The sequence below is a fragment of the Spermophilus citellus genome (genome assembly GCF_964194105.1).
Source record: "Spermophilus citellus genome assembly, chromosome: 2".
NCBI classification, from domain to species: domain Eukaryota; kingdom Metazoa; phylum Chordata; class Mammalia; order Rodentia; family Sciuridae; genus Spermophilus; species Spermophilus citellus.
Genome location: NC_138183.1, coordinates 202,409,142 through 202,434,478, shown reverse-complemented (window position 1 = coordinate 202,434,478; position 25,337 = coordinate 202,409,142). Strand labels below are relative to the sequence as shown.

The following is a 25,337-nucleotide window of genomic DNA, read 5'->3' as shown; positions in this document are numbered from 1 at the left end:
TTTTTAATGGTCTCTTCCTCTGTGAAGTTGAAAATGATAATAAGAGGGTTAGGCATTGGGTGAGTGGCACTGAAGATTTAGTCACTGAGAAAAGTGGGAGAGAAAGGAGACAAGAAGTGATAAGAAAAAGGGTTGAGGGTGAAATTAATGCTCTCATATGTAGCCCTGCATAACATGGCTTTGGGATTTCTAGATTGACCTAAGTTTAGGAATTGGTGATGGGGAGAGAATTAGGGCACTGATGATACTGTAAAATGATGGGAAGCCGGGAAGACCCTCTGGACTGGTGGAGCCTGCTTAGATAGTCCAGTAAAGTTGAAGAAAATGTCCTGAAAGAGTAAGAACTAGTTATAATCTGGGAGTAGATTGTTGGAGTATAAGGTCTTGTAGGTAGAATGGTTCTAAATGCCAAAGAGGGTCTAGATATGGTGACTGAGCTGAAAAATGGGGTAAAGGTGACTGACATTAAAATATTTTTCAAATAAGTAAGAGGTAGTTAACTAGATGATATCAGAGTAAGTTGGATACTTGCCAGAGTCCTGGAGATAAAGAGTTAGTGATGGAAAATAGATGAGAGTAATTACAGAGGGAGGAGGGCAACTGACTAGGATGGAAGGATGTTGGTAGAAGGACAGCAATGGGGAGCTCAGAGAATGTCTGCCCTGTATAGTCTTTTATATTGAGGCAGTAGAATGAATGGAGCTTTCCAGGGCAACTGTTGTCCTGAGGGGGAATTACAAATCACTTGGGTCTTGGAGGAGATAAAAATGTTGGGATCCCAGAAACCTTGACAAAAGGGAGAGGATAAGATGGGAGAATGAGAAGGTACTAAGGTGAAAGGGAATGAGAATATGGGGAATAACCCGAGGCTGAAGAGGCATGACTTTTGAGCTCTTCAGCCTATCAAAAGAACAAGGGAGGGGGGTTTCATTCAAGCACAAGTTGCCCATATAAATGACCTTTAGTGCTGTTGTCAGATTGTGTTTCAGATGCAGCGATTGCTTGAGACAAATTGTAATACAGATCCTGGTTCCCCTTGGAGTATCAGATTCACCTGGGAGCCTAACTTCTGGACCAAGCAGCTGGCTTCCCTTGGTAAGCCAGGAACTACTCTGTAGGCTTTCAACAAATTGCTAAGAATAAATATAGGAAATCTTAACTTACTGATAGGTCAGGATATACCCAGGAAAAATCCTGAGATTGCCAGTGGTCATGAAGTTACTTTACAAACTTTTTCTCTGTGTGTGTGTGTGTGTGTGTGTGTGTGTGTGTGTGTGTGTATGGTGGGGGAGGATGGGGCAGCTAAATGACAGAGGCAGTATAGGACTTTGTAATAACATTATAGAAGTCATGCTTGTGTTGACAGCCTAATGAGCTTGTTAAAATAATGACCAACTGCTGCCTTCATTTGATGCCATTAATCTCACTGAAAGTTTTTTGAACTTGGCACAATGATAAGTGGTATTTAGATTTATTTTTGCCTTCCCTCTTCCCTTTGATTTAACTCAGCATACCTTTGGTGGGCACCTGTTCTGGGTTAGGCACTAAAGGACCAAAGATGGATCAAACACACCCCTTGCCCTTTAGAAGCTGTCTTCCCCTAAGTAAATTTCATCTAAACAAGATCAATAATATAATCCATTCATGCACTAGGGGCCCAGAGATTCCAGAGGGCAGTGCTGGTGTCTGGCACTGACCTGGTATGGGATCTTCCATATGCTCTTCCATCTTACTTGCTCAACACACAGTTCCTCAGACTTGTATCTGGAGACTTATCTGAGTGATGCCTGTCTTACCTTTGCTACTTTTTAGCATATGCCCTTCCTGCACCCAATGTTGATTCTTTTAGTCAGACTTTCCATAGGGCTGATGTGTTAGAAAATGAGTGGGTGCTATTTGAAGGAGCCCATGGTTTCCTTAGTAAGATTGGAACAGAGTCAGAACTGATAATCTGGTAAAAACAGCTAATTCTTAAATTTAACTGCCTGCTAAAGCAGGTTCTTGCAGGTGCTATTACTGGCAGCATTCTAGACTGAGTTTTGGAAATCAGAAGTTGAATTTATTAATCTTTATACTTGGTACAGGTTTGTTGAATAATGTCCTTTAGTCCTAGGGGCAGGAAGTAGCAAGTGGTGGGGAACAACTGCATATTACATTTGGAAAAACTCTCTGTTCTGATTTTCCAGGCTGCATAACTACTGAAGGTGGACAGCTCTCCCGGACAGATACTCCTGCTTATGGAGGTTTGCAGGGGCCATCTTCCTTTTATCAAAGCCACCAACCCCCAGTGGCTCAGCAAGAGTCTCTCAGCCACTCTTCACACAAGTTCCAGCCTCCGGCTTTGTGTTCTTCATCTGTGTGCTGCTCCCACTGCTCCCCCATCTCACCCTCCCTCAAAGGCCAGATCCCTCCACCCAGCATACACACAACCCAGAGTTTTAGACAGCCCTCTGAGATGGTACCCCAACAGTTGGGGTCACTGCAGTGCTCTACCCTGCTGACCAGGGAGAAGGAGCTGGCCTGTAGCAGTCATCCCCCAAAACTGCTACAGCCATGGCTGGAAACCCAGCCCCCTGTAGAACAGGAAAGCACATCTCAGCGGCCTGGGCAGCAGCAGCTGACTTCCCAGCCTGTGTGCATAGTCCCACCACAGGACATTCAGCAAGGAACCCATGCTCAATCCACCTTACAGACTCCCTCCATTCAAGTCCAGTTTGGCCACCACCAGAAGCTGAAGCTTAGCCACTTTCAGCAGCAGCCACAGCAGCAGCTGCCACCTCCTCCACCTCCACCACCTCCACCCCTGCAGCAGCCACCCTTACCTCTACCTCCATCGCAGCATCTGGCTTCGGGTCAACATGAGAATCCTCCTGGGCCTGCCTGTTCCCAGAATGTGGACATAATGCACCATAAATTTGAGCTGGAGGAGATGCAGAAGGACTTGGAGCTGCTCCTCCAGGCTCAGCAGCCCAGCCTGCAACTGAGTCAGACCAAATCTCCTCAGCATCTACAACAAACCATTGTGGGGCAGATCAACTACATTGTGAGGCAGCCAGCACCTGTCCAGACCCAGAGCCAGGAGGACACCCTGCAGGTGAGCTGCCTCATCCAAGAACTCTTCAGAAAACTCAGCCTCTCCGGTCACAGGGTGGCACAGGAAATAGTTTCATCATCTTAGGGTGGCCTTAAGCTCAGACCTCACATTTCACAACTACCTTAGATTCAAGCTCCTACCTTAGAGAAGCTCCAGAGAACATAGTACTTAATCCCAACATAGATCTGGGCTTGAGGGATGGAGTGAGGTATTCATTAGATCCTAGTGGTTGGCATTTTCTAACACTATACAGACATTACTTAAACTTTATATCACATCTACTGAGCTATGCATATGGTTTTCTATAACCATATCATTTATCCATTAACACCATTGTTCAGTAGGCATCACCATGCAGAAGTAGGGGTTAGACAGGGCAAGCAGTTTGCCTAGAGATTATACAATTTTTAGAAGTAGAGATAAGACTTGGAACCAGGTCTTCTGACTTTTCTATAATGCCACATAAGAGGCCTTGTTCCTTCCTTAGGGGGAAATTGAATGCTGCTCCTCTAATTTCTCAGTTAAAAGATAAGTAATCAAAGAGGCATAGTTTGTACTTCTGGAATCTTTGTTGCATTCCACATCTTCATTCTTAGCTCCTGTTTTATCTCCTGCTACAGCCCCTTGTCACTATGCCTTCTCACTTTTGCTGTGGTAGTGTCTCCTTTAAACCTATAACTACACTTACATCATCAAAGAAGCTCCATAGATTTTTACTTTATTTCAAAATGTGAGGTCTCACAATTATGCTCCAACATTGACAACTTCAGATAATGCTTCAAATGACATCTCCAGTGACTTCAATCCTTTGAGAGGGGATATGGAATAATTATTGTGATGCCAGAAAAGGGCCTAGGGTTTATTGAGGATTGTAGCTAAATGTAAGTCAAAACTGTGTTATGGGGCTAGGGACGTAGCTAAGTGGTAGAGCACTCGCCTTGCATGCACTAGGTCTTGGGTTAGATCCCTAGCACCATAAAACAAACAATGAAAAACTGTATTGTAACTGTTAAAGTTAAATTGCTGACAGAGTTAGCTCAGAATTCTTGTTTTTGATTCTATTATAAGACTATCACATTAGGATGTAGTTTTAGGAAAAATTTAGATGACAGTATTTTTTTTAAAATTTTAAGTAGTTCACCATGTGTAGGTAGTAGCAGGAAGGGTATTAGATCTTGCTGTTGCTGCTTCTCTCTGCAGTGAAACCCACCGAAGTTGTTATTCCCTCTTCTAGGTTACAGATGAGCCTCCAGCATCTGAGGGCCCAAAGCCAGCTCTCCCTCTTGAGAAGAATGTTGCTGCTTCCTTGCCCCAGACATCTGGGGAGGAAACTTCTCATAGTGTCCCCTCTATGGACAACACCAACCAGCACTCCTCTCCAAATGTGGTGAGAAAGGTACTAATGGAGACTGCTTCCCCTGACCTGAGACCTACTGCCAGCCAAGACCCCAGGCACCTGGATGAGGATGATGGGTTGGGGGGAGGAGTGTCCCTATTCCATCCCTGGATGCTACACAGTCCTGATTCATGCCTTCTGTCCTAATGAATCAGCAACATAAGTCCTTCTCCACCTCCATTTCCACTCCCACATACACGCTTAAAATGGGGCCTACTGGGCTTCATTTAGGGGAAAGGGAAAGAGAGCCAATTTATTGAATGCTTACTCTGTGCTTAGAACTATATATATGGTCCCTCTCAAGCATTATTCACTTAACCTTCCCAACAATTTTATCAGTTGGGCATCACCATTGTGTAGCTAAGGAAACTGAAGTCCAGAGCTCTATAGCCATAGAGGAAAGCCCTGAGGTTTAGTTAAAATAAGATCTGTTGGAATCCAGAGCCTGAACTTTTTCCATCCTATAATGAAAATGGGGAAAGTATTTTATGTAGCCTCCACAACCCAAAGTTTATTGCCTTAGAATTTGAATCAGTTGAATTTGTTGGGTAAGTTGTCTGCAGAGATGTCCTGCAGAGGTAGCTGAGCACCTAGGGATACTGAGATCTCTTGAAGATGAATAATCAGAGGACTTCCTGTTTACTTGCCTACTAGCTTGCTAGCAGTGTTCATTTACCCTTGCAATAATCCAGATCCCCACAGCTCCTCATCTGTCTACTCCTACCTGTGCCCTTCACCCCTACCCTTTACCTTCTTCTAGCTTAGACCTCAGTACTGAGACATATGCTCCACTCACCCCTTCTTGTGTCCCTTGTCCCTGTTCCACTTATCCTATTGCTTTCTCAGATCTAGTGTCCTCAGTCTTCCTGGTGCATCCATCTAGACCTGGACTTGAAACTCTGTCAGCTATCTATACCCTCCTAGCTTGTTTCTTCAGCCTTACAACATCCCTCTGACTGTAGTCCAATTTCTGCGAGTTGCTTATTATACTGCTTCTCACTAAGTTTCTCCAGCTGCACCACCATCATATATGTCTTGGATCAGTAAATCTCCATAATTCTTGAGAAAAGAGTTTAGAAAAGGAAGGAATGGTAAAAATGAAATGTTAACTTGGAAATTTCTGGTGACTCTTGAAGTCTGGGAAAGCCTCTGATATTAGTGGTCTTTTGACTGTATCTTGCCTTTAAAAATTACTTGGCCTAGAAGCTCAAAGGGTGCTGTAAATAGGCTCTTTGTGGTTCTTAAATATTTAATCTTATAAATTTGGGCCATCCATCCATACATTTATTTATAAATTTAATGTTAAAAATAACACACACACACACACACACACAAAAAAAACCTCCACAAATCTCCTACTGTGTTTCAAATATTTTTCCAGCACACGTTGGTGGATAAGGTAGTTCTGTACTACAGTTTACAGTCTGGTGGGAGAGATAAATAAGAAAAAACAATAAATTATAATGAAGTACTGTGGTAGTCATTAAGGTGTACCCCATGGAGCAACAAACTCTGGGAGAGGGGGTGTTCACAGAACACTTCTCAGAAAACATTTTTAAGCTGACATTTGAAGAAGAAATAGTTTGGCTAGTGAAGAGTGTAAAGACAGACTGCATCAGTTAAAGGGAATGGCAACTTGGAAGGCCCAAAAGGGAGAAAAAACCTGGGACTCTTAGGGCTTCAGATAATCTTGATAGGGTCAGGAGATGCACTGAGAACCAGAGAGGTTGGAGGGCTTGTCAATTATGCTTGGAGTTATGATTCAGTCTTGGGGCTAGGGTAGTAGTGACTGAAGGATTTCTAGTGAGGAGGGGCATGGCTTGAATTCAATTTGAAAGTCCACTTTAGTTGTGATAAGGAAGACCAGAATAGCACATAATAGAAATAGGAAGTTGGATGAAATCAGTAGCTGTGGGAATGAAGAAGAAGCAAGGATTTCGAGAGCTATCTGATCATGAGTTTTGGATTCGGTGCCTGATTGACAATAGGAAAGCAGACAGAGAAAGGCCTTTGGCTCAATACTTGGGTTTGTCTTGGCCCATTGAGATGGGAGCAAGGGAAAAATAATATATTTGAGAGGACAAATAAGTTAAGTTTTGAATTATCAATATTGTCCTTTGAAAGATGCAGTAGAAAATGACCTGAGGGGAGTTGCTCTAGGTGTCAGTAGTTCATCAGAAAGCCTAGGGCTTGCTATTGCTGAAAGCCATGCAGAAAATGCTGCTGCTTCTTTGACAAGGGTCAGTTCTGTTCCTGTACACAGCATGGGAACTGTGTTGCCTCTGTGATTGGCCTACAGGATTCTGTGAGCACCAAGAGGAAGCTGCTTTCCTATGTGACTAAAGGGTGGCAGTGGGGTTTGTGAAGATCCTAGGAACTCTTTCTCATTTTGGATTGCTCCTGGCTTTATGAATGAAGGCTTATGCAGAAGTTTGGAGAGGCAGATGACTTGGCATTTTTCAGATGTTTTATAAGCCTCTTCATGGCTTGGACTCCCAGAAAAAGGACCCTCAAGGTTGTCATTTTGGCTCATGAGTTGAGAGAGAGGGGTACTGGTTACAGTAAAGCTACTGCAATAAGAAAAAGGGCTTTCTTTTTGAGGAAATTCATTGCCTTGTAGATGGGGTTGGATGAGTTAGAGGGTTTGAGGCTTGAGGATACCAAACACTTTGAGTACCCTTATCATTGAATGATTTATACATTGTATAGTATTTTTCTACCTTTTCCGTAGGTTTTTACATGGATCATTCCATTTTATTTTGTTTATCCTAGCAATACTATGAGGAAGCCCTTTCTTATTCTCTTTGAAAGATGTGGAAACTGAGATACAGAAAGGTTAAGTGACACACCTGAGTTTTACAGCTGACCATGGGTAATGTTAGGACCAGAGCACAGTCCCTGACTCAACCCTATGCTTAATGATTAGGTTAAATTGCCTCTCTTTGTATGCTACAGTGGGAAATATAAAACTCCATTTGGCCTCTCACCTCTGGATTTTCCCATCTTTATAATCTTTGAAATAGTGTGGGGCCTTGCTGGAGAAGTCTTAGGACCCAGTCTCATTTGATAGTGCTTAATTTATCTGGTAAAGATATTTTGGCCTTTAGCCACTTCTTAGCCTATACTGGCCGATTAGTGCCAGGGAAGTCAGAAGTCTATCTAAAGATAGAAGACTCAAGAAACATGTGGTACCAAGCATCTTTCTGTGTTCCATGCTGACCATAAGGGTGACAGAACAGAGCATCTGTGCACAAGGATGTTGGAGTTGGTGCTAAAAGAGATCATGGTGAAGACAGATTGTGGTTGAAGACTGTGAAAGTTCTTGAATGGGTTTTCTAGAGGCCTAAGCTCTGCCCTCTCAGAAGTCATTTATCCTACCAACTTCTTTGCATCCAACAGGATATTTTAAAGTGAATTTGGACATTTATCTGGCACTAGCTGTTGTCTAAAAGTCCCAATCTTTGTTGAGCTACTCTGAAGAAATATCATGGTCACAACTCTGCAACAGAAAACCCCTTACATTCCAAGAAAAACTGGAAGACATTTTGGTGGCTTCTTTTTGTACTTCTGGACTAGTCAACTGCTGAAGAATACACACAATCCTTTCCTTAATGCTGTCTGAGGGAGTCAAAACATTAAGCATCACAGAAAGCTCTGAGTTCCAGTTCATCTGCAAGAAAGACTTCTTTGCTGCTGTTCATAATATAGTGCAGATCTACCACAAAGGACTTTAAGGCCAGCAGGATGCTGCCTATGGCTTAAAAAGAGTCTGGGATATAATATACACTTCCAGTAAATGATAGAGAAGCAGTAAGCATTCCTATGACCCAGATTAAGAGTGATGCAGAAGAACAAAGGATGATGACTCAGGTTGATAGCATTTATGCCATTATCAAAGTACTTTGATGCCTGAACTCTTAATTTATCTCTTTATAATAGCTGAGATTTATATCAACCTTTGGAGGAGGAGATTAATGCCTGGAGATGGGAAATGACTCATTTAAACTCATATTCAAAACCCTGGCATATATGAGGAAATACGAAGCATCTTTAGTCTCCAAATACACAGCAATAGATCAGATCATGGGTACTCAACCTCAGCAATGATCTTTTCTTCATAGCCTGACCCTCACAGTAGCCAGAATATTCCCAAGGCCTTGTGAAGCACTCTTAGGGCATTTCCTATATCCTGGTCAGTTCTACTCTGTCCTACTCAGGAGACAAGGCAAACACTCCCCAGGTCTGGATTTCTGAATTTAACACCCTTTAAGAAGCTTGTGTTCTTAATTCTATCTTGATTTGGGTCACAAACCAAATCCAAGATCTTTGCCTAGGTCTCCTGGCCCATGAGAAAACAGGCCTTTGCTGGTAGGCTGTAAATTTCTTCCAGTGACCTGAGTAAACCTCTGACCAATTCTTCTGAGCCTCCAAGTCTTTCACTCATCTCTTTCACTTCAGACTTATTGGACCCTCCTTATTCTTTTTGCCTTACTTCTCCCCTCAGAATCTGTGATTATGTTTTTTTTTTTCTTTTTTTTTTTTTGACACTAAGGATTGAATCCAGGAGGAGATCTACCACTGAGCTACATCCTCAGCCTTTTTAAAATTTTATTTTGAGACAAGGTCTTGCTAAGTTGCCCAGGCTGTCTTCAAATGTACAATCCCCTGCCTCCTGAGTTGCTGGGATTACAAACGCAATGCACCACTGCACCCGGCTCCTCTTTACTTTTGTGATATCCCCAGGTCATCAGGGCACAGGGCCCTTTTTTATTGCCCATGAACCTTTTTCCAATTGATTTTGGTCAGTTTGCATATATCAGCATATTTACTTCCATAGGAATAGCCTTCAGTAGTACAAGAGCTTTTCATTTGAGATGGAAAATCATTTACTGTCAACAAGAGAACAACTTTACTATAAAAATCAACATGTAAAACCAATTACTGGAAAAGTTAATCTGTTCTTCACTTATCTTATTCAGCTACTTCAGAATATACTGCTATTAAACCAATCTGCCTAATATTGAAGATGTTGAAGCCCTCAAATATTTCAAGAGTTTAATTCACAAATCTGTTTACCTCTGTCCTTGTTTTCTTTTCTTTTTCCTCAGGCAGAGTGAAAGCTTTTAGTGTATTTCCAAGACAAAATTCCCAAGTAGTCTTTGGTGATTTTAACCACTGGAGGGAAAATCCTTATAAAGGATATAAGCAGGCAAACAAAAGCAGCAACAAAAGCAGATGTCACAAACCCCACACATTATTTTCTGTATGAAATCATAACCACACTCAGTTATCCATCAGCATTTTTTATCTAGCAAGCTTAGATATGTTTTTTTTCTGAAATTTATACTTTCCTATATTAAAATAGTAAGCAGATTAGAAGCAGGAATAAGGACTTCTATAATGGCAGCTCACAACAGGGAGAAGGCAAGATGCATGGCCTGGAAAAGTGCCACTGTGTGAGGTCATTCATTGAAAGGGCAAACTAAACTCTCCATTCTTAGTAGTTCCTGAGAGCATCTCTGGACTAATCAGTGGCTCACCAAAAATTCTTGACTTACTAGGCTCCATTTACTCTGTTTAATAAGACAGGGTAGTGTGTAAAGTGTTTTAAACGTACTCCCATTCAAAATAAAGTCTAAGCCAATTGCATTTTGTTATTGAAAAAAAGTGTGTTTCAGATATCTGGAAAATTAATTTATGTAGAATGCTACTCTAACTGCATTACTTCATCTCTATAGTAATATTATCTAACTGTAAGAACCTAAAACTAATATTAAACTCAGGGCATGTGAACTAAGTGTCCGTTTATTGACTTCGTAATCACTTCTTACTAGGGTACTGGCATTCTAGCTATTGGCACAAAATTAAGACCAGACAGTGGATTTTCAGGCTGGGGCTGGATTTGTAGTCTTGGGTCTGTATGAGGCTTGGGAAATCTGAGAAATCACTCTTGTGTCTCAGTTTCCCCTTCCAACTGTTTAAATGAGAAAACAATGCTTTCTCTTAATTTTGACAATACCATGTGGCAAGCATTAGAACAATAATGTCAACACATTGAGCTCCAGAAAGAGATCCAGTTGGTGAGGGTGGAGAGAGAGATGGCTGCAGATAACAGATCAAGCAGAAGACGGGTTAGATAGATGAAGGGCTCCAGGCGACTGACAGAAGAGATATTGAAAGCCAGACAGCTCAGGGAGGTCTCAGGTCAGGAGGGGAGCCAAGTCAGGTGGTAAAGAAAGGTTAAATTTACTCCAGGCATGGCATTTCAGACAAGTCAGACAGGCAGCAGATGGAGACAAGGAGGCAGAGAATGACAAGAGACAAGAAGAGGAAGAAGACAGGGATAGGAACATACAGTTTGGGAGAGTGAGAGAAAATTAGAAACAAGTGAGGATATGCTAGTTGAGGGAGATAAGGGGAAGTTCTTTAGGCCCAGGATCATCTCCCTTCATCTGTGAAGATGACCTGAGCTGATACATGTTTTTGGCATTTTGCCTTTTTATTTCTGAACTAGGAAATAGTTTATTTTCACTTCCTCACTATGCATATTTTCATCCATGAAATCTGTTTTATATATGATTAATTCAAGGTGTCAGTTATGTAGTTGACAGCCTAGAAGAGTAAGTGATGGACCCTATAAGACTTTATGGTGGGAAATGCACTTTTGCCTTCTCTCATTTGTCCTCTGTACAATTCTGGGTGCTGGAGATAGTTGACACTATCATCTCCACTGGCAGATGGGTGGCTTCTGTATGTGAGGCAATACAGCCACCTTCACAATCCCTTCTCTAGCCCTAGTATGCTCTCGAGAAGCCCTTTCTTTCCTTCCTGGCCCTAGAGACTCAGGCTCATTCCTTGCCTTGAAAGTTGGCCCTCCCCTTGCCTGCACTCATCTTGTAGCACCAACAGCAGAGTAGCATGGAGGCTTTCAACTCTACTCTTTTCTTCCTGTACATGAAATAAGTAATTTTTGATTTAATATTTTGTAGCTCTTCCTTCCAGAGAGTCAGATGAAGTATCAAAATAACTAGTACACAGCATATATAGGTTCCAGAAGTGCTATTGTGTTTGTGTAGCCTATAGAAATGGGGTTGGGACTGGTTTCCTCAAAGCACTTTCCCTGGGTTTCTTCTTTGATGGAAGTTCCTCCAGGTTCTTGTTACCAGAGCTTTAGCTTACTTCCTTATAGCATTGGTCTCCTTGAATTTGGCTAAAGACATGAAAATGAAAGAGACCACTCTAGTCTGTGGTATCTTAGGACATATAACCTACTGCATACTGTCTTCTGGGTATTATGGGAGCAGATCCAGCAAGTTCACTTTAGAATTCTTTCATGGCTCAGTCTACATGTCTTCCTCTGCCCTATCCTTTGATTAACTCACATCTTATAAGCAATTAGCATAGGAGGTTGATATCCAACAAATGTGATCTCTATCTTTTCTCTGGCAAATTTTGCCCTTGGGGATTTTATCTTGTGTGCATATCTGTGACATACAGCATCATACCATTATTAGTTGGATGGTCTCAATGGATTTTGATATTCTTAATGCTTAGCAGCAAGGATCTCATTGAGAGCTATCAATTTAATTCTCAATGTCCAGCATGGTAGATGAAATGAATGCCAGAACTGCATTATAAATACATGTCAACAGGGGAAAAGGTAAAAAAAAATCCAGTTCAAAGGATTGGACTGTTGTATATTACAAAAGGGAATGCAATAACACTGGGTATTTGTGTCTACAGATAAGGATATGTAAGTTGTTAGAAAGCTATCATAGTGTGTAGCCAGGACAACTAGAGGACACCAAGGGATGCAGTCCTGGGTATATTGAGGAAGCCATTGGTTTCTAGCTTTAGCCCCTTAAGCTAAAGCTGGGCTTTGTGCCTAGTTTCCCAATTTGGTTTGTGCATTCCTCTTACCTCTCTAATCATTTTTTTTTCCCTTGGGACTTACACTGTAGAACAAATTGAAGCCCTTTTATATAAGATTATTGAATTATCAAGGAACATATAAAAAGCAAAATTTTCTTTGGAGAGAGAAAAGATATTTAACTCATCTGCTTTTGAAATTGAGAACCAAGAATCAGAAATATAAATTTTACTAATGCTGTTAAATAAAGGACGGGGGCAGGGAGAAAACAGAAAGAGATGATAATAAGAAAGAAAAACAGAAAATTAAAGGAAAGGCCATGAGAGAGGGCAAGGAGGATAGGGAAGGATAAAGAAATTGAAGAATAGAAAAACGAGAGAGAGTGAAGGGGAGTCAGCCCAGGGATGGGTAGAGAGAGCAAGGCCAAAATTAAGAGTGTGGCTTTGGTACCAGAGGTCTGGATTCTAAAGCTATGAAAACTTAGTATACTTGGTGAAATATTGAAAGGATCCTCTGCAATCAGGAATGCAAGTAGGATGACATCACTACTTGTATTCATCCTTATACGTGGAGTAAAGTAAAAAGAAAATTAAAATTCACTCTTCATAGATTACCTTATTTATGCACACAGAAAATCCAAAATAAAATTACAGAGTGACTTTAGCAAGATCTCTGGATGAGATTAATATAAAAATCAACTTTATTTTATTTTATGTTTTTGGTACTGGGGATTGAACCCAGGCACACTTAAACATTGAGCCACATCCCCAAACCTTTTGTTATATTTTATTTTGAGACAGCATCTTGCTAAGTTTCTTAGGGCCTCACTAATTTGCTGAGACTGGCTTTGAACTTGTGATCCTCCTGCCTCACCTCCCAAGCCATTTGGATTACAGGCATGTGCCACCATGCCCAAGCTCAATTTTATTTTAATATACCCTATTTCACAAATAAATGAAAATTACAAAATTATGTTTTATAAAAACATAAAAAACCCTAAGTTGCCTTTCTGACTCTAATTTTCTCATGTAAAATTAAGGCTACAACAAAAATAACAACAATAACAGGAGAAATGGTAGAAACAGCTGGTGTTTATTGAGTATCTACAGTGTGCTAGAATGCATAAACCAAATTGGGAAACTAGGCACAATCCCAGCTTAAGGAGCTGAAGCTAGAAACTAATGGCTTTCTCATTTGTTCTAAATGTTTAAATGGGTTATTTCTTTAACCTTCACAACAACTCTTAAATGATTTTTGTGAGGATAAAATGAGATAATATATGTGAAACACTTAGCAAATTGCCTTGCATATAATATTTGCAATAAATTTTAGCAATACAAAAAGTAATTATTTAAGGGAAACTCATAGACTCAGTTGTTAGTAGAATAAAGCTGCTGTTCATTTGGTTAAGATTTAGAATAAACAGTCATGTAGTGCTATGAAATTTTAGGTGTAGCACATTAATTCATTTTTTTCATTCAGGCACTGCTCTTGGCTTTAGAAATACAAAATAGACAAAATTCATGCCCTAATAGAGTTCACTGTTTGGCAATGGGAATCAAATTAATTAAATGCTATCACAAATTGGGCTATAAGACTAAAAGTACAAGGACAAGGCATTATGAGAACATAAAAGGTGTGTAGGGTGGCCTGGTCTGGACTTGAGAATGAAAGAAGGCTTTGTTGCAATACTGGCAGCTGAGCTGAGTTCTACATGATTGTGGAACAGGGCACAGGGGTGGGAGAATATTCACAAAGGAAGCAGTCTTTCTAGAGTGGGTGAGGGCTGGGGGTGCTTGAATGATACAGGAATTGAAGATAATGTCTGAAGATAACGTCTGGAGCTCAGAGAATGGGGAGTGGGCTGTAATATGGGCTGTGACTGTAAAGGAGAATGTCAGAACATAGACCCTTGGGGAACTGTTAAGCATTTTTGTATTCATCCTAAGAAGAGTAGAATGCACTGCAGGGTTTTATGAAAAGGAATGATGATCATATGCATGTTTTAAAGTATTTCTTTACTGACGAGGCCATGCCTGTTGTCTAGGGAGCTATGAAAGTAGGTGAGGCTAGTGAACCATCAGTAGAGAGAGGAATTAGTAAGTATATCTGAGAGATATTTAAGGCAGAACTGATGGGCCTGCTTTTAGCTTGGGTGAGGGAGGAGGGGTACACCGTTGATACCTCCCACCTGGGATCTGACTTGCAGAGCTGGGTGACTAGGAGTGACATTCACTGAGATGAGGACAGTCTTTCTTCACTATGAAGTGGTTTTATTGAATTTATATTGAAACTTGAGAATGTATTCAAAGTGTTTATTTTCCTAAGGAAATTTGAATTTTTCATATATGGGGAAAAGTGACAGATGTGGAAAACTGATTTTAGAAGCTTAGAGATTCTTATTCCTTGTTTTCCCTTTAATATTTTAAATAGTTAAATTGCTATTTATTTAGCATTAAAAAAACAGAACTTATAAATTCATGAAGGTTAGATTTAGACTAGTCTCTCCTGCATCAAATGTTTAGCCTTCTCTCCTGCATCAAATGTTTCTTTAATCGGAAAAGCTAAATAGATTCAAATGCAGCAGTCTATATATTTTTTATTTCTTTTCATCAACCCTTTAGTTCTCTTCTCCTTGGGTCATTCTGTAGTTTTATATAAGAAAAGAACTTTTGGAGCTGGAACATCATTGCTTCATTCAGTGATTTACATTCCCTCAACTTGGGGGAATGTCAGTCAACTTCCTCTGCTTTTCACTGGGCAAAAGATTGGCTACTGAAGGCCTTAGCTTAATGGATGTGGGACTGCTGATGGCAAAAATGTCTGAGATCATCTTAAGTTAGTTGCTCACAAGTTCCCTTTCTTTGACTTGGAATGTCTTTGGCAGGTATATTAGGGCTAGAAAAGACCTTCAGATATCTTAGTTAAAGCTTTTATCAAATGCTGGTGGTACTTGGAGTTGACTTGAAAAAGCATAGAAGAGGCCCTGGAGTTTACCCATGTTCCCCAGGCTGATTGGGACTCCCTCAGCGTTGGCATCCTCTCAAAAAAGAAGTTCTGAGGCAGATCAGAATTTGAGCCATCTTAACCTCCTGCCACTTTTATGTTGGAAACTAAACTTTAGAACACCTTGAAAGGAAAAGAAATCACCAGTGGTATAGTAAGAGGGGAATGTGAAATTAGAGGGCATTCTTGCTGACTGACTCTTTGCTTAAGCACAGGAGTGAAGGTGGGAGAGGTGGTTGATTGATTGTGTGTGTGTGTGTGTGTGTGTGTGTGTGTGTGTGTGTCTACCTTAGGTCAAATGGTAGGCTTTCTCTTTCTCACTGTCTGTTCCCTACCTTTCTCACTGTCTGTGCCCCCCTCTCTGTGTCATAGCCTAAGAACTTCCTTGGTGTCAAGGATTTGAAAAGAAATTCATGTGCTGCCCAAGTTCCCCATCTCTCTTAGGCTTAGAGGCCAGAGAGGAATCTGAGCATGGGAACTCTTGTGGGATGGATCTCCCCTCTCCCTCCTGCCATTCTCAGCTAACAGCCTGACTACCCTTTGTCTCTGCTCCTATAGAACTCCACCTCGATGAGCATCATGGGCTTTTCCAACACTTTGGAGATGGAGTTGTCATCTACCAAGCTGGCAAGGACCCTAGAACCACAGGTTCAGAGTGTGAGAAGCCTGACACCTGGCCCTCCTCAGGCAGTACCCAGTCTGCTGAGTGGCCCCCCACAAGCTGTGTCCAGCCTGACGAGTGTTCAAAACCATACCATGCCCAGCCCGACAACCAGTCATCTACAGGTCATACCAAGCCTTGTGCATGGCACATTCCAGTCCATGCCCAGCATGATGAATGAGACCTCCCCAGCCATCACAAGCCTAGCAAGTGACCATTCTCAGGCCAGGCCCAGCCTACTGTCTGCTCACACCCAAGCTGTGCCAAGTCTAGTGACTTGTCCTTTGAAGAGCATGCCCCTGGTTTCTGACATGCAGCTGGAAACTGGATCCACTTCCAGTCCTGACCCTGGCCAAGCTGTAGAGAGCCTATGCCCCAAGGATGGAGTTGACCCCTCCCTGAGAAATGCCCTATGTAAGGTAAGTCATAGGGAAATGTCAGTTAACCTCTTCTGCTTGTCACTGGGTAAAAACTTGGCCACTGAAGGTCTTATCCTGGCTTTAGCTTAATAGCTCCGGGACCACTGATGGCAAAAATTCTTTGATTCTTGTTGTCTTTTCTTTTTTGGAAGATGGAAAGTGAGGATTCTTCTCACTTTACTGACTCAGTGGGACAAGGCCCCATGGCCCCTGGGCTGGATGTGCCCAAAGACTTGGCTATTACCTCAGAATTAGAGGAGCCAATTAATCTCTCTGTGAAAAGACCACCCCTGGCACCGGTGATCAACACATCTAAAGCTCTACAGCAGTACCAGAACCCACAAGGTGAGACTCAAGTAAGAAGCCTGCCTTCATGTTGACCATAGATTTATGCAGATGGACTAAGCACGTTTAGGTGAAGTACAGGGCAGCAGATAGGCTCTAAGCTTGAGGAGTGCTGCTTCTCTCTGAGGCTAAATGTACCTCTCCAGAAGCGAGTTCCTCTGTTCTGCTTTCCTCACTGTGGCCAGGGCTGATCCATGTGGCCAGCTTTCTTGTAACATTCCCCATGCAAAAAGTCCTGGGGTCTGGGTTGCATGTAGTGGGAGACTGGAAGAACTCACTTCAAGGTGGCTAGGCTGGGAAAAATATTATAGGTAAAAAAGCACATCTGACTTTAGAGTTGGACATACCTAAGTTAGAATACCAGCACTGTGTTTTTTATTTGATTTTGAGTGATATGCCTAATATCCCAGAACTGATTTCTTTCTCTGTAAATGGGACTAATCATACTGACTTCATAGGCTACTGGGACAAATAACTGCAGAGAATTAACTTAACAACTTACTCTGTAGTAGCAAGAATTTTCCTTGTATCCAGACATACTGTGAATTTGTGTTGTTCCACATAGAAAAGAGATTTTGGAACATTGGAGATTGGCTCTTATTTTCTTTTTAGTTACCCACACTCCTTCTCAAACTGGGCTAAGCTAAGATTTGTTTCTTCTGTGGAAGGTGATTTGTTTATTTCTGCTGGTAAGAAAGTCTGGAATTGAGTACCATTGATCACCTGGGACTTTCTTAGTTCAAAGTACAATGTATGCTTAATTTGTAATGATCAGTCTATTTTGTATAGATTTAATCACAGAAAATGAAAGAAATATTTTCCCCTTTTTTCTCACATTGAAAGGCCAACCAAAAATTATTGGCTCTTATTATACCCAATAATGTAACCCTGCATTTTATGTAGTTGGATTTATTCTTCTGGATCCTGCTTGCCTATGTAAAGTGCCTAGGACAGTGCCCAGTGCTCACTGGGTGCTTTCAACAAGTGCTAGTTCCCTCTGTTTGCCTCCACTGCTCCCTGTCCATCCATGAAGACTGTGCTATACAGGAGAGGGCTCCCTGAAGCCTCTAGCTCACAGAGTGTGAGCTGGATTCTCAGGCAGTTCTGGAATCCCAGCCCTTGACTGAAAAGGAAGAACAGAATGACTTCTCAGAGCAAGTGTTACCAGAGTACTGGAAACAAGTGATTTGTGAGCTCATTTCAAAGGTGAGAAGCTGGCCCCTCAGTGCCTGACCCAACACTCACCTGTGGGCAGCCTCTGAGCATTATCTGTGCTCATCCTTGAAAGAAGGTGGCCTCCAGGAAGGATATCCATGGTGGGATTGCCACCATTATGAATCATTACAGTGTAGGGAACAATTATGTGATGTGTGTGGCCAGACGTGTGAATAACAGATATGAGTGGAAGGTGCAGGTGACAGAGTATATCATCACAGGTATTTATTTGTCTTTTGCTTTAGAATATCAGAATTTTGAACAAAGACCCTTAGAGCTGGATAAAAAAGAGAATCAGAGCATCAGGTAACAGACTCTTGGTCAACCCCCGCCTCCAACTCCAAACAACTTTATGTCCTGTACAAGAAGTAAGCATCCTTCTTGACTTAACTAGAAGCAGAAATTTTCCTGCTTCTGTCTTCTTTGACCCCCAGGCCCTCAAGTGGGGTGTGTATGGTTGGATGTCTGGGATGATTGTGGGAGGGTGTCCTGGCTCCTGCCCCAGGAGGCATGCACTCTGTGTGTAGTCCTTGCTCTTCGTGGAGCTTCCTTCTTTGACAGGGACTACACAAAGGGCTTCCCAGTGTCTGACAGGGTCTGGCCAGGCAGAGCTGGCAAGATGTGGACCTCAGGGGGTTGGACCGAGGAGATCTTGAGTAGTTACTCAGTTGTGGGATCACAGATGAGCCTGACTTAGAGGTTGGGATCAGAGGAGGCTCTTGCTGATACCCAGGATATCTCTTTTGCCACAGAGCTTTCAACAGTGAGCCCAAGATTCCCTATGTGCGACTGGAGCGACTCAAGATCTGTGCTGCTTCCTCGGGAGAGATGCCTGTGTTCAAGCTGAAGCCTCAGAAAAATGATCAGGATGGGAGCTTCTTGCTGGTTATTGAATGTGGCACTGAGTCCTCCAGCATGTCCATTAAGGTACCACTTTACTATGTTTTGACCTTAAACCTTGGCCCAGTCCAGGAGTCTCTCCTTTCTCTCTGCTGCAGCTAGAATTCTGGCTTGGGGGCCTCTCCTGAGTCTCTGAGTGAGGGTATAGCTTGGCTAGACTTTGTCCTCTGCTGTAAGGGGTCTCTGAGGTTCATAGCAGGAGCAAGCTGTCCCAGCACTTGTGGGACTTGGCTAGCTTGCAGTTCTGGAAGAAATGATTCTTATATTAAGTGCTCAGGGCTTGTCAGTCCCTCCCACTGTGTCCCTCTATATCTTGTTAGTACTGTTCTCTGACTATTCAGACTCACTTCTTCCCCAAGGTTAGCCAGGACAGCCTGCCTGATGCCATCCAGGCCCCAGGTCTGGGAGGAAGAAAGGTCACTGTCACTTCCCTGGCTGGGCAGCAGCCACCAGAGGTGGAAAGTACAAATCCTGAAGAACACAGACTCATTTCTCGAATTCCTGGAGCCAAGAAGGGTCCCCAAGTCCCAATAGAGAATGAGGACTTCTGTGCTGTGTGTCTCAATGGTGGAGAGTTGCTGTGCTGTGACCGCTGCCCCAAAGTGTTTCACCTTTCCTGCCATGTGCCAGCCTTGCTCAGCTTCCCAGGGTGAGTCATACCAATCCAGTGCCATCGCCTGGCTACCAGGGTTATCTTCTATTATTATATTATTATTCTAGGTCAGTCCCACAGAACTTCCCAGGGTGGGCCTACTCCCCTCTTCTGGGCCTACATGAAATGCAGGTCTGTGAGTTAGTGGGCCCTATATGTGCCTTCTGCACTCAGATAGGTAGATGTTAGAAATTTGGTTGACTTTCCTTCTGCCTCTGTTCTCAACTTCTTCCTATGCAAAGACTTGTCTCTGTACTTCTTCCCTGCCTTCTTCCTAAATATTTTTTCTGGATTCACTAAATCCTGAGTTACTGAATTTCTTTCAAGCTCATTGCTAGGAAGCCATTGCCTCAGGTGAAGAGCTACAGACTCAGTTTCCCACACTGTTGCCTCGATGCTTGTCTTGAAGGAGAGGGAGAGGGAAGGGTGCTCTGGGCAATTTGCTGAAGCTTAACATGGCCTCACCTATCTATGCAGGGGAGAGTGGGTGTGTACCTTGTGTTGCAGCTTGACGCAGCCCGAGATGGAATATGACTGTGAGAATGCTCGCTATAGCCAGCCTGGAGTGCGGGTACTTCCTGGTCTGAGCACATGCGACCAGAAGGTAGGGAAGGGTCTCTAGAAACAAGGTTTTGTGCTTGGAAAAGCACTCTGTGCCTAAAAGGGGCTGAGGTCTTTCAGAAGGGTGAGACCTGCTTCTGGGTGCCTTTCTTTTGGACTGTGGCTGATAACTTGGCCAATGGGAATTTGTGTGGTTTTCATTCTCCTAAAAGCTTTCCTCTGGCTTGGGAGTCTGAACTGTGCCTTAGTATTATGATTGGAAACCTGTGGGACAAAGCCAGAGAGTTATTAGGTTTCTCATGTTTTGATTTGATTTTTGAAATGGGCCAGAACAAAGTGACACTGTTGCCAATTATGATTTCTGCAGAAATGTGAGAAGCTGGTATTGTCCTTGTGCTGCAATAGCCTCAGTCTTCCCTTCCATGAACCTGTCAGCCCCTTGGTAAGGAAAACCTTACTGTTTCTGCTTGCTACTGTCATCTCTGCTCAGAGGGCCTAGGCCATGGGGCAGGATCATGATGGTGTACCCAGGGGGCTCAGGATTCAACCATGGGGCAGGATCATGGTGGTGTACCCAGGGGGCTCAGGATTCAACCATTGGAATAGTAACAGTATTAATTTGTAGATGGTCCAGGGGACCCTGGGGGCCATGGCCAGTCCAGTCTTTACTCTCCCGCTTGCCACAACTGCTGCTGCATCAGACTTGACTTGGCAAGTGATACATTCCTCCTATTTCTTTTTTTTTGTCTTCTCCATAATTTTATTCCTGCTGTTTCTCATCTTTCTTCTATTCTTTCACTTATATTCCAACTCATTCTCTGCCTCTTTTACCTATACCTATTCTTTTCTCTTCTTTCTTTCCTTCTTTTCCTCTTCTCTCCTTCCCAAGGCACGACATTATTATCAGATTATCAAGAGGCCCATGGACCTGTCAATCATCCGGAGGAAGCTTCAAAAGAAGGACCCAGCTCATTATACCACCCCAGAGGAGGTGGTATCAGACGTGCGCCTCATGTTCTGGAACTGTGCTAAATTTAATTATGTATGTCTTTTCCATTTTTCATCTTTTCTATTACCCAGTGACCCAAAGTTTATAATGGCTGAAGTGAGGGTTGGGGTATGGGGATCAGGTTTGGTTCGGAGCTGCCAGAAAGACCTAAGAGGAGTCCTAAGGTCTACTGTGGTGAGTTTTAAAGCTCTATCCCATACTCAACCCTCAGCATGGACTCAGGAGGAAGATAGAGAGGTGTTAGTAACTGGCCACTTGTGGGTACCTGTTAATGTCACTTTTACTTTAAGAGTTGTACCAAATTGGTTATCCTGAGTCTTAGGAGAAAATGCCAAGTTCCAGACAACCCAGGATGCGATCCCAGAATAGGCCAGATAGGCTTTGTGCTCTCTGTATTGCTCTTGAGGGAGGGGCCTGGAAGAGTTGGGCTGGTAGAAACAGGCCAACCACCACTGCTCTTTTCCCCATCAGCCTGACTCAGAGGTTGCAGAGGCTGGCCGCTGCCTGGAAGTATTCTTTGAGGGATGGTTGAAGGAGATCTACCCAGAGAAACAGTTTGCCCAGCCAAGGCAGCAAGACTCAGACTCCGAGGAGGTGTCTAGTGAGAGTGGATGTTCCACCCCTCAGGGCTTCCCGTGGCCCCCCTGTGTTCAGGAAGGCATCCAACCCAAGAGGCGGCGAAGACATATGGTAAAGCTTTACTGCCAGCTGGCAGGCTTGTACGTGGGTGGGTGATTGGGCAGGCAAGGGGTAGCTGAACAACAGGTATAAAGCAAGCCAAAGTGAAGCTGCTTGGGTAGCACAAGAGATAGTGGTGAAAATGAACCCTCACTTCAAACCCCTTATAATATAAGGGAGGCAGGGCAGTGTGGGGCTCACCAACTCCAGTTATTAGTGAGGCTTGATGTTTAGAGAGATGCATGTACCTACCCAGTGTTACCCAGAAAATTAGCAGCAGAACTGGGGGAGCAACGAGTTGTCTTGACTCCAAGCTCAGTGCTGGTTATACTACACTGTGATGCCAATAAGAAGAGAAGAATCTAGTCTCAGTGCCTGATCTTTACTTTGGGTTTGAGGGAGAAAAGCAGGGATCTTTTTCAGCCTCTTAGTGTGTAGAAGGAAGGAGAGGTTTTGCTTACAGCAGAGAGAACGTCTCTGGTCCCACCTGTGTGGGCCTGAAATTTCAAGTCATTGCTATTAAATTCCTCAGAAATGTAATGTTTACCAAGTGTGCCAGGAGCTGACTAACCATCCCTGGTTATTTATAATACTTAGCATATTAGGTATAGCGGCTTCAATAAGTTTTACTGTTGCATTCCTAGGATAGACACTGACTCTAGAGAATCTGAGTCTTAACATGTGGCCTTTTCATGTTAATAAATCCTACATATGGCTATTCTAATTCCAAATATATTTATTTTTTCCTCTCAGGAGAATGAAAAAGCAAAGAGAATGTCGTTCCGCCTGGCCAACAGCATCTCACAGGTGTGAGAGCTGGAAGGAGACCGAGCACTCTGGTGGCTGGTGTCCCGTCCTTTTGACTATTCCTCCCCATCCTTCAGCTTACTTTTCAGAATGTGGATGTGAGATAAGATGAGTCTTGTTGAGCTGTGTAGTGCTCTTCCTTGTCATTTGCATCTACAGCATTTATTTGGGAGCCATAGCGCATCCACTACAGAGAAGATTCAGTAATAAAGAGGAAAGAGGGAGAGATGTTCCTTGTTTCTGGAGTAATCAGATGTATGGGTCACCTTGACAAGACCATGCCTGGTCAGGCTCAGAGGGACCTAAATTCCTTGGTGATTCTCTCCACTGAGGAAAGCAGACCTTCCTCACCTTTCAGTGTCCAGGGCTCAGGAGCAGAGTATATTATCTCCTCCTGGCTCAGAAAGTAGGTAAAAGAAGGGAAGAAGTTTGGACACATGGCAGGTCTATGATCCCTGGCCCAGCATAGCCAAAGATTGTCACTGTTTACCATTGCTTGTTCTGTCAGGACAGAGGCGCCTGTTATAGGCAGAACAAGGAGGCATCTAGAGGCCATAGATCTCAATTGGTGCCTATGTAGGTTCTAACGGTTTTCAGGGTATTTGTTTTTCATACGCCCTTTCCTGAAGTTGACTTAAGTTGGCTGCTGTGAAGATGCTCTGGATGGTATGGCATTCTTGCCTGAGCTGGGTGGCTGTGCAAAGATATCTTAGATCTGGCTCAGATTTCACTTGCATCAAGATGCCAACTTTGGAGTCTGCCCTTTGTGCTGCTTATTTTGTGCTAATAGCACTTCCTTGGTGTCAGAACCTGACTTCCTAGAAGTGATCATCGTGCTTGTCAGTAGCTACTCCTTTATCATCTCCATTCAGACATCTGAGTTCTGCATCAGAAAGCTGTGAGGCAGCTGCTGTTTGCTTCAGATACAGAGTTCCCTGGGCAAGGAGAATGACCACACTCAGCTTACTCTGCCAGGGCTCTCTTCCTGTTCTCTCCTCCTGGCCTCTCCTAGTTCTTCACCTCTCCATATTCACAGAGCCAAAGATCAGAAGTGAGTCTCCTAACTAGCTTGCCTCCAGACTGTCCACAGCCCAGAAAAACACTCCACCATATCCTTTTATGTTGAAAGTTGGAAAAGGCCATGGGACCATCAGGAGATAGACCCAGGACTTCCTGGAGGAAGTTATGTCAAGGGTGGAGAAGAAATTTGAGAGGTGAGAAGCTAGGGTCCTTTGGTGACCCTAAAGCAACTTCAGGACCTTAGTTCTCCTAGAATGCTGAAGGAAGCATTCTGGACACCATGTGTGAACAGGAGCTCCAGGCTGTGTCTCAAATGGATCTTCATGGTTCATATAGGGTGTTCATGAGGAAGTTGCATAAAACTGTGGGTCAGGCTTCCTCCCAAGTAGGAACTTGGTTGATATTGTTGGCCTGGCCCTGAGGCAGCTCTCCCTGGCCCTATAATTGTATGGCTGCTTTCAGGGGAGGTTCAAGTTGTGGCTCTGTTTTTACTAACAGATGCTGTTTAAGAAAATTCTTGTTTGTAGGACTTTGATAATAATCATTTAAAAAAAATCAGAAACATTTCTTATCTCTTTGTGAATTGATGGTACATACTACTCATTTACTTCTCCACCCAGGCTTAGATACTGTTTTCACTTCACGGCACCTTTGCCCATTGACTTGCCATTCTTTCAGCAGAGTATGCCATTCCCTCCTAAGTAGGTGGGCTTTCATAATCCTGCTTCCTAGTTTGTGTCAACCAAGTCTTTAGTACACTAGTAGGCAGGCGATCTTTGAATTTAGGTCTTGATTTTGGGGGCAACGTGGCTTTCTGCTTTGGGCTCTAGCAATTTCCCTCTCAATTTTTGAATATTTTTCTCTATTTAGCTGGCTTGGCAAGGTCCCTTCTATATTTGCCTTATTAATTCCTGTCCTTGTCCACCTTACCTTCATGTGACCCACATTCCCCACTGCTCCTGAGTGAACTTCATGATATTTGGGCATTGGAAAGCCAGTGAGAGATGTGACAGGCTTAAACCTGATTGAGATCACTCCCCAGAATCAGTTGGAGACCACAAACTTGAAGCATCAATGTTTGGTTAAAAACTCGCTTTCCCTTCTATCAATAAAGCTCCCAGCTTGGATGTGGCCTATCAAGGATCAGTTGCTAGGTCAGGAGATGTTAGTAATGTAGTGGAGAGTCTCATATTTCCTTCCATAGAGACCCTGCATGCTAAGAGGTTCACATTAGGTCCTGAGCAGGAACGGGTGAGAAGTAGGGTGTGTTCTTTTCCGAAAAGGTGTGAGGCCCTGGTCCATCATACCTTCCCTACAGTGGTTACCCCTGGCATTATCCTATCCCTGGATTTTCCTTGTAGTACCAACTTTCTGAGTCATAGTTTTGTCTTATTTTGTTTCTGCATACAGAAAATAGAACATGTCTTTTTTTTTGTACCAGGGATTGAACCCAGGGGCGCTTAACCATGAAGCCTCATCCCCAGCAATTTTTAAAAATATGTTTTATTTAGAGACAGGGTCTCACTAAGTTGCTTTAGGGCCTTGTTAAGTTGCTGAGGCTGGCTTTGAATTTGTGGTCCTCCTGCCTCAGTCTCCCGAGCTACTGGAATTACAGATGTGTGCCACTGCACCTGGCAGAACATGACTTTAAAAATTTTTTTTTGTATATGGACTCAATGTCTTTATTTGTTTTTATGTGGTGCT

At 43.0% G+C, this 25,337-nt stretch overlaps 1 protein-coding gene across 1 annotated transcript in view; it reads left to right on the top strand.

Moving 5' to 3' along the window:
• Window positions 1-24,024, top strand: part of TRIM66 (tripartite motif containing 66) — a 60,725-nt gene extending 36,701 nt beyond the window's left edge. Inside the window, exons 9-21 of the mRNA XM_081275510.1 lie at window positions 978-1,095; window positions 2,187-3,094; window positions 4,329-4,490; window positions 15,925-16,446; window positions 16,599-16,791; window positions 18,252-18,312; window positions 18,759-18,933; window positions 19,266-19,555; window positions 20,036-20,162; window positions 20,487-20,561; window positions 21,009-21,161; window positions 21,600-21,818; window positions 22,560-24,024. Coding sequence (XP_081131636.1) covers window positions 978-1,095; window positions 2,187-3,094; window positions 4,329-4,490; window positions 15,925-16,446; window positions 16,599-16,791; window positions 18,252-18,312; window positions 18,759-18,933; window positions 19,266-19,555; window positions 20,036-20,162; window positions 20,487-20,561; window positions 21,009-21,161; window positions 21,600-21,818; window positions 22,560-22,619 — 3,063 coding nt within the window. The 3' untranslated portion in view covers window positions 22,620-24,024. The remainder of the gene's footprint in view (window positions 1-977; window positions 1,096-2,186; window positions 3,095-4,328; window positions 4,491-15,924; window positions 16,447-16,598; window positions 16,792-18,251; window positions 18,313-18,758; window positions 18,934-19,265; window positions 19,556-20,035; window positions 20,163-20,486; window positions 20,562-21,008; window positions 21,162-21,599; window positions 21,819-22,559) is intronic.
• The last annotated feature ends 1,313 nt before the right edge of the window (window positions 24,025-25,337 follow it).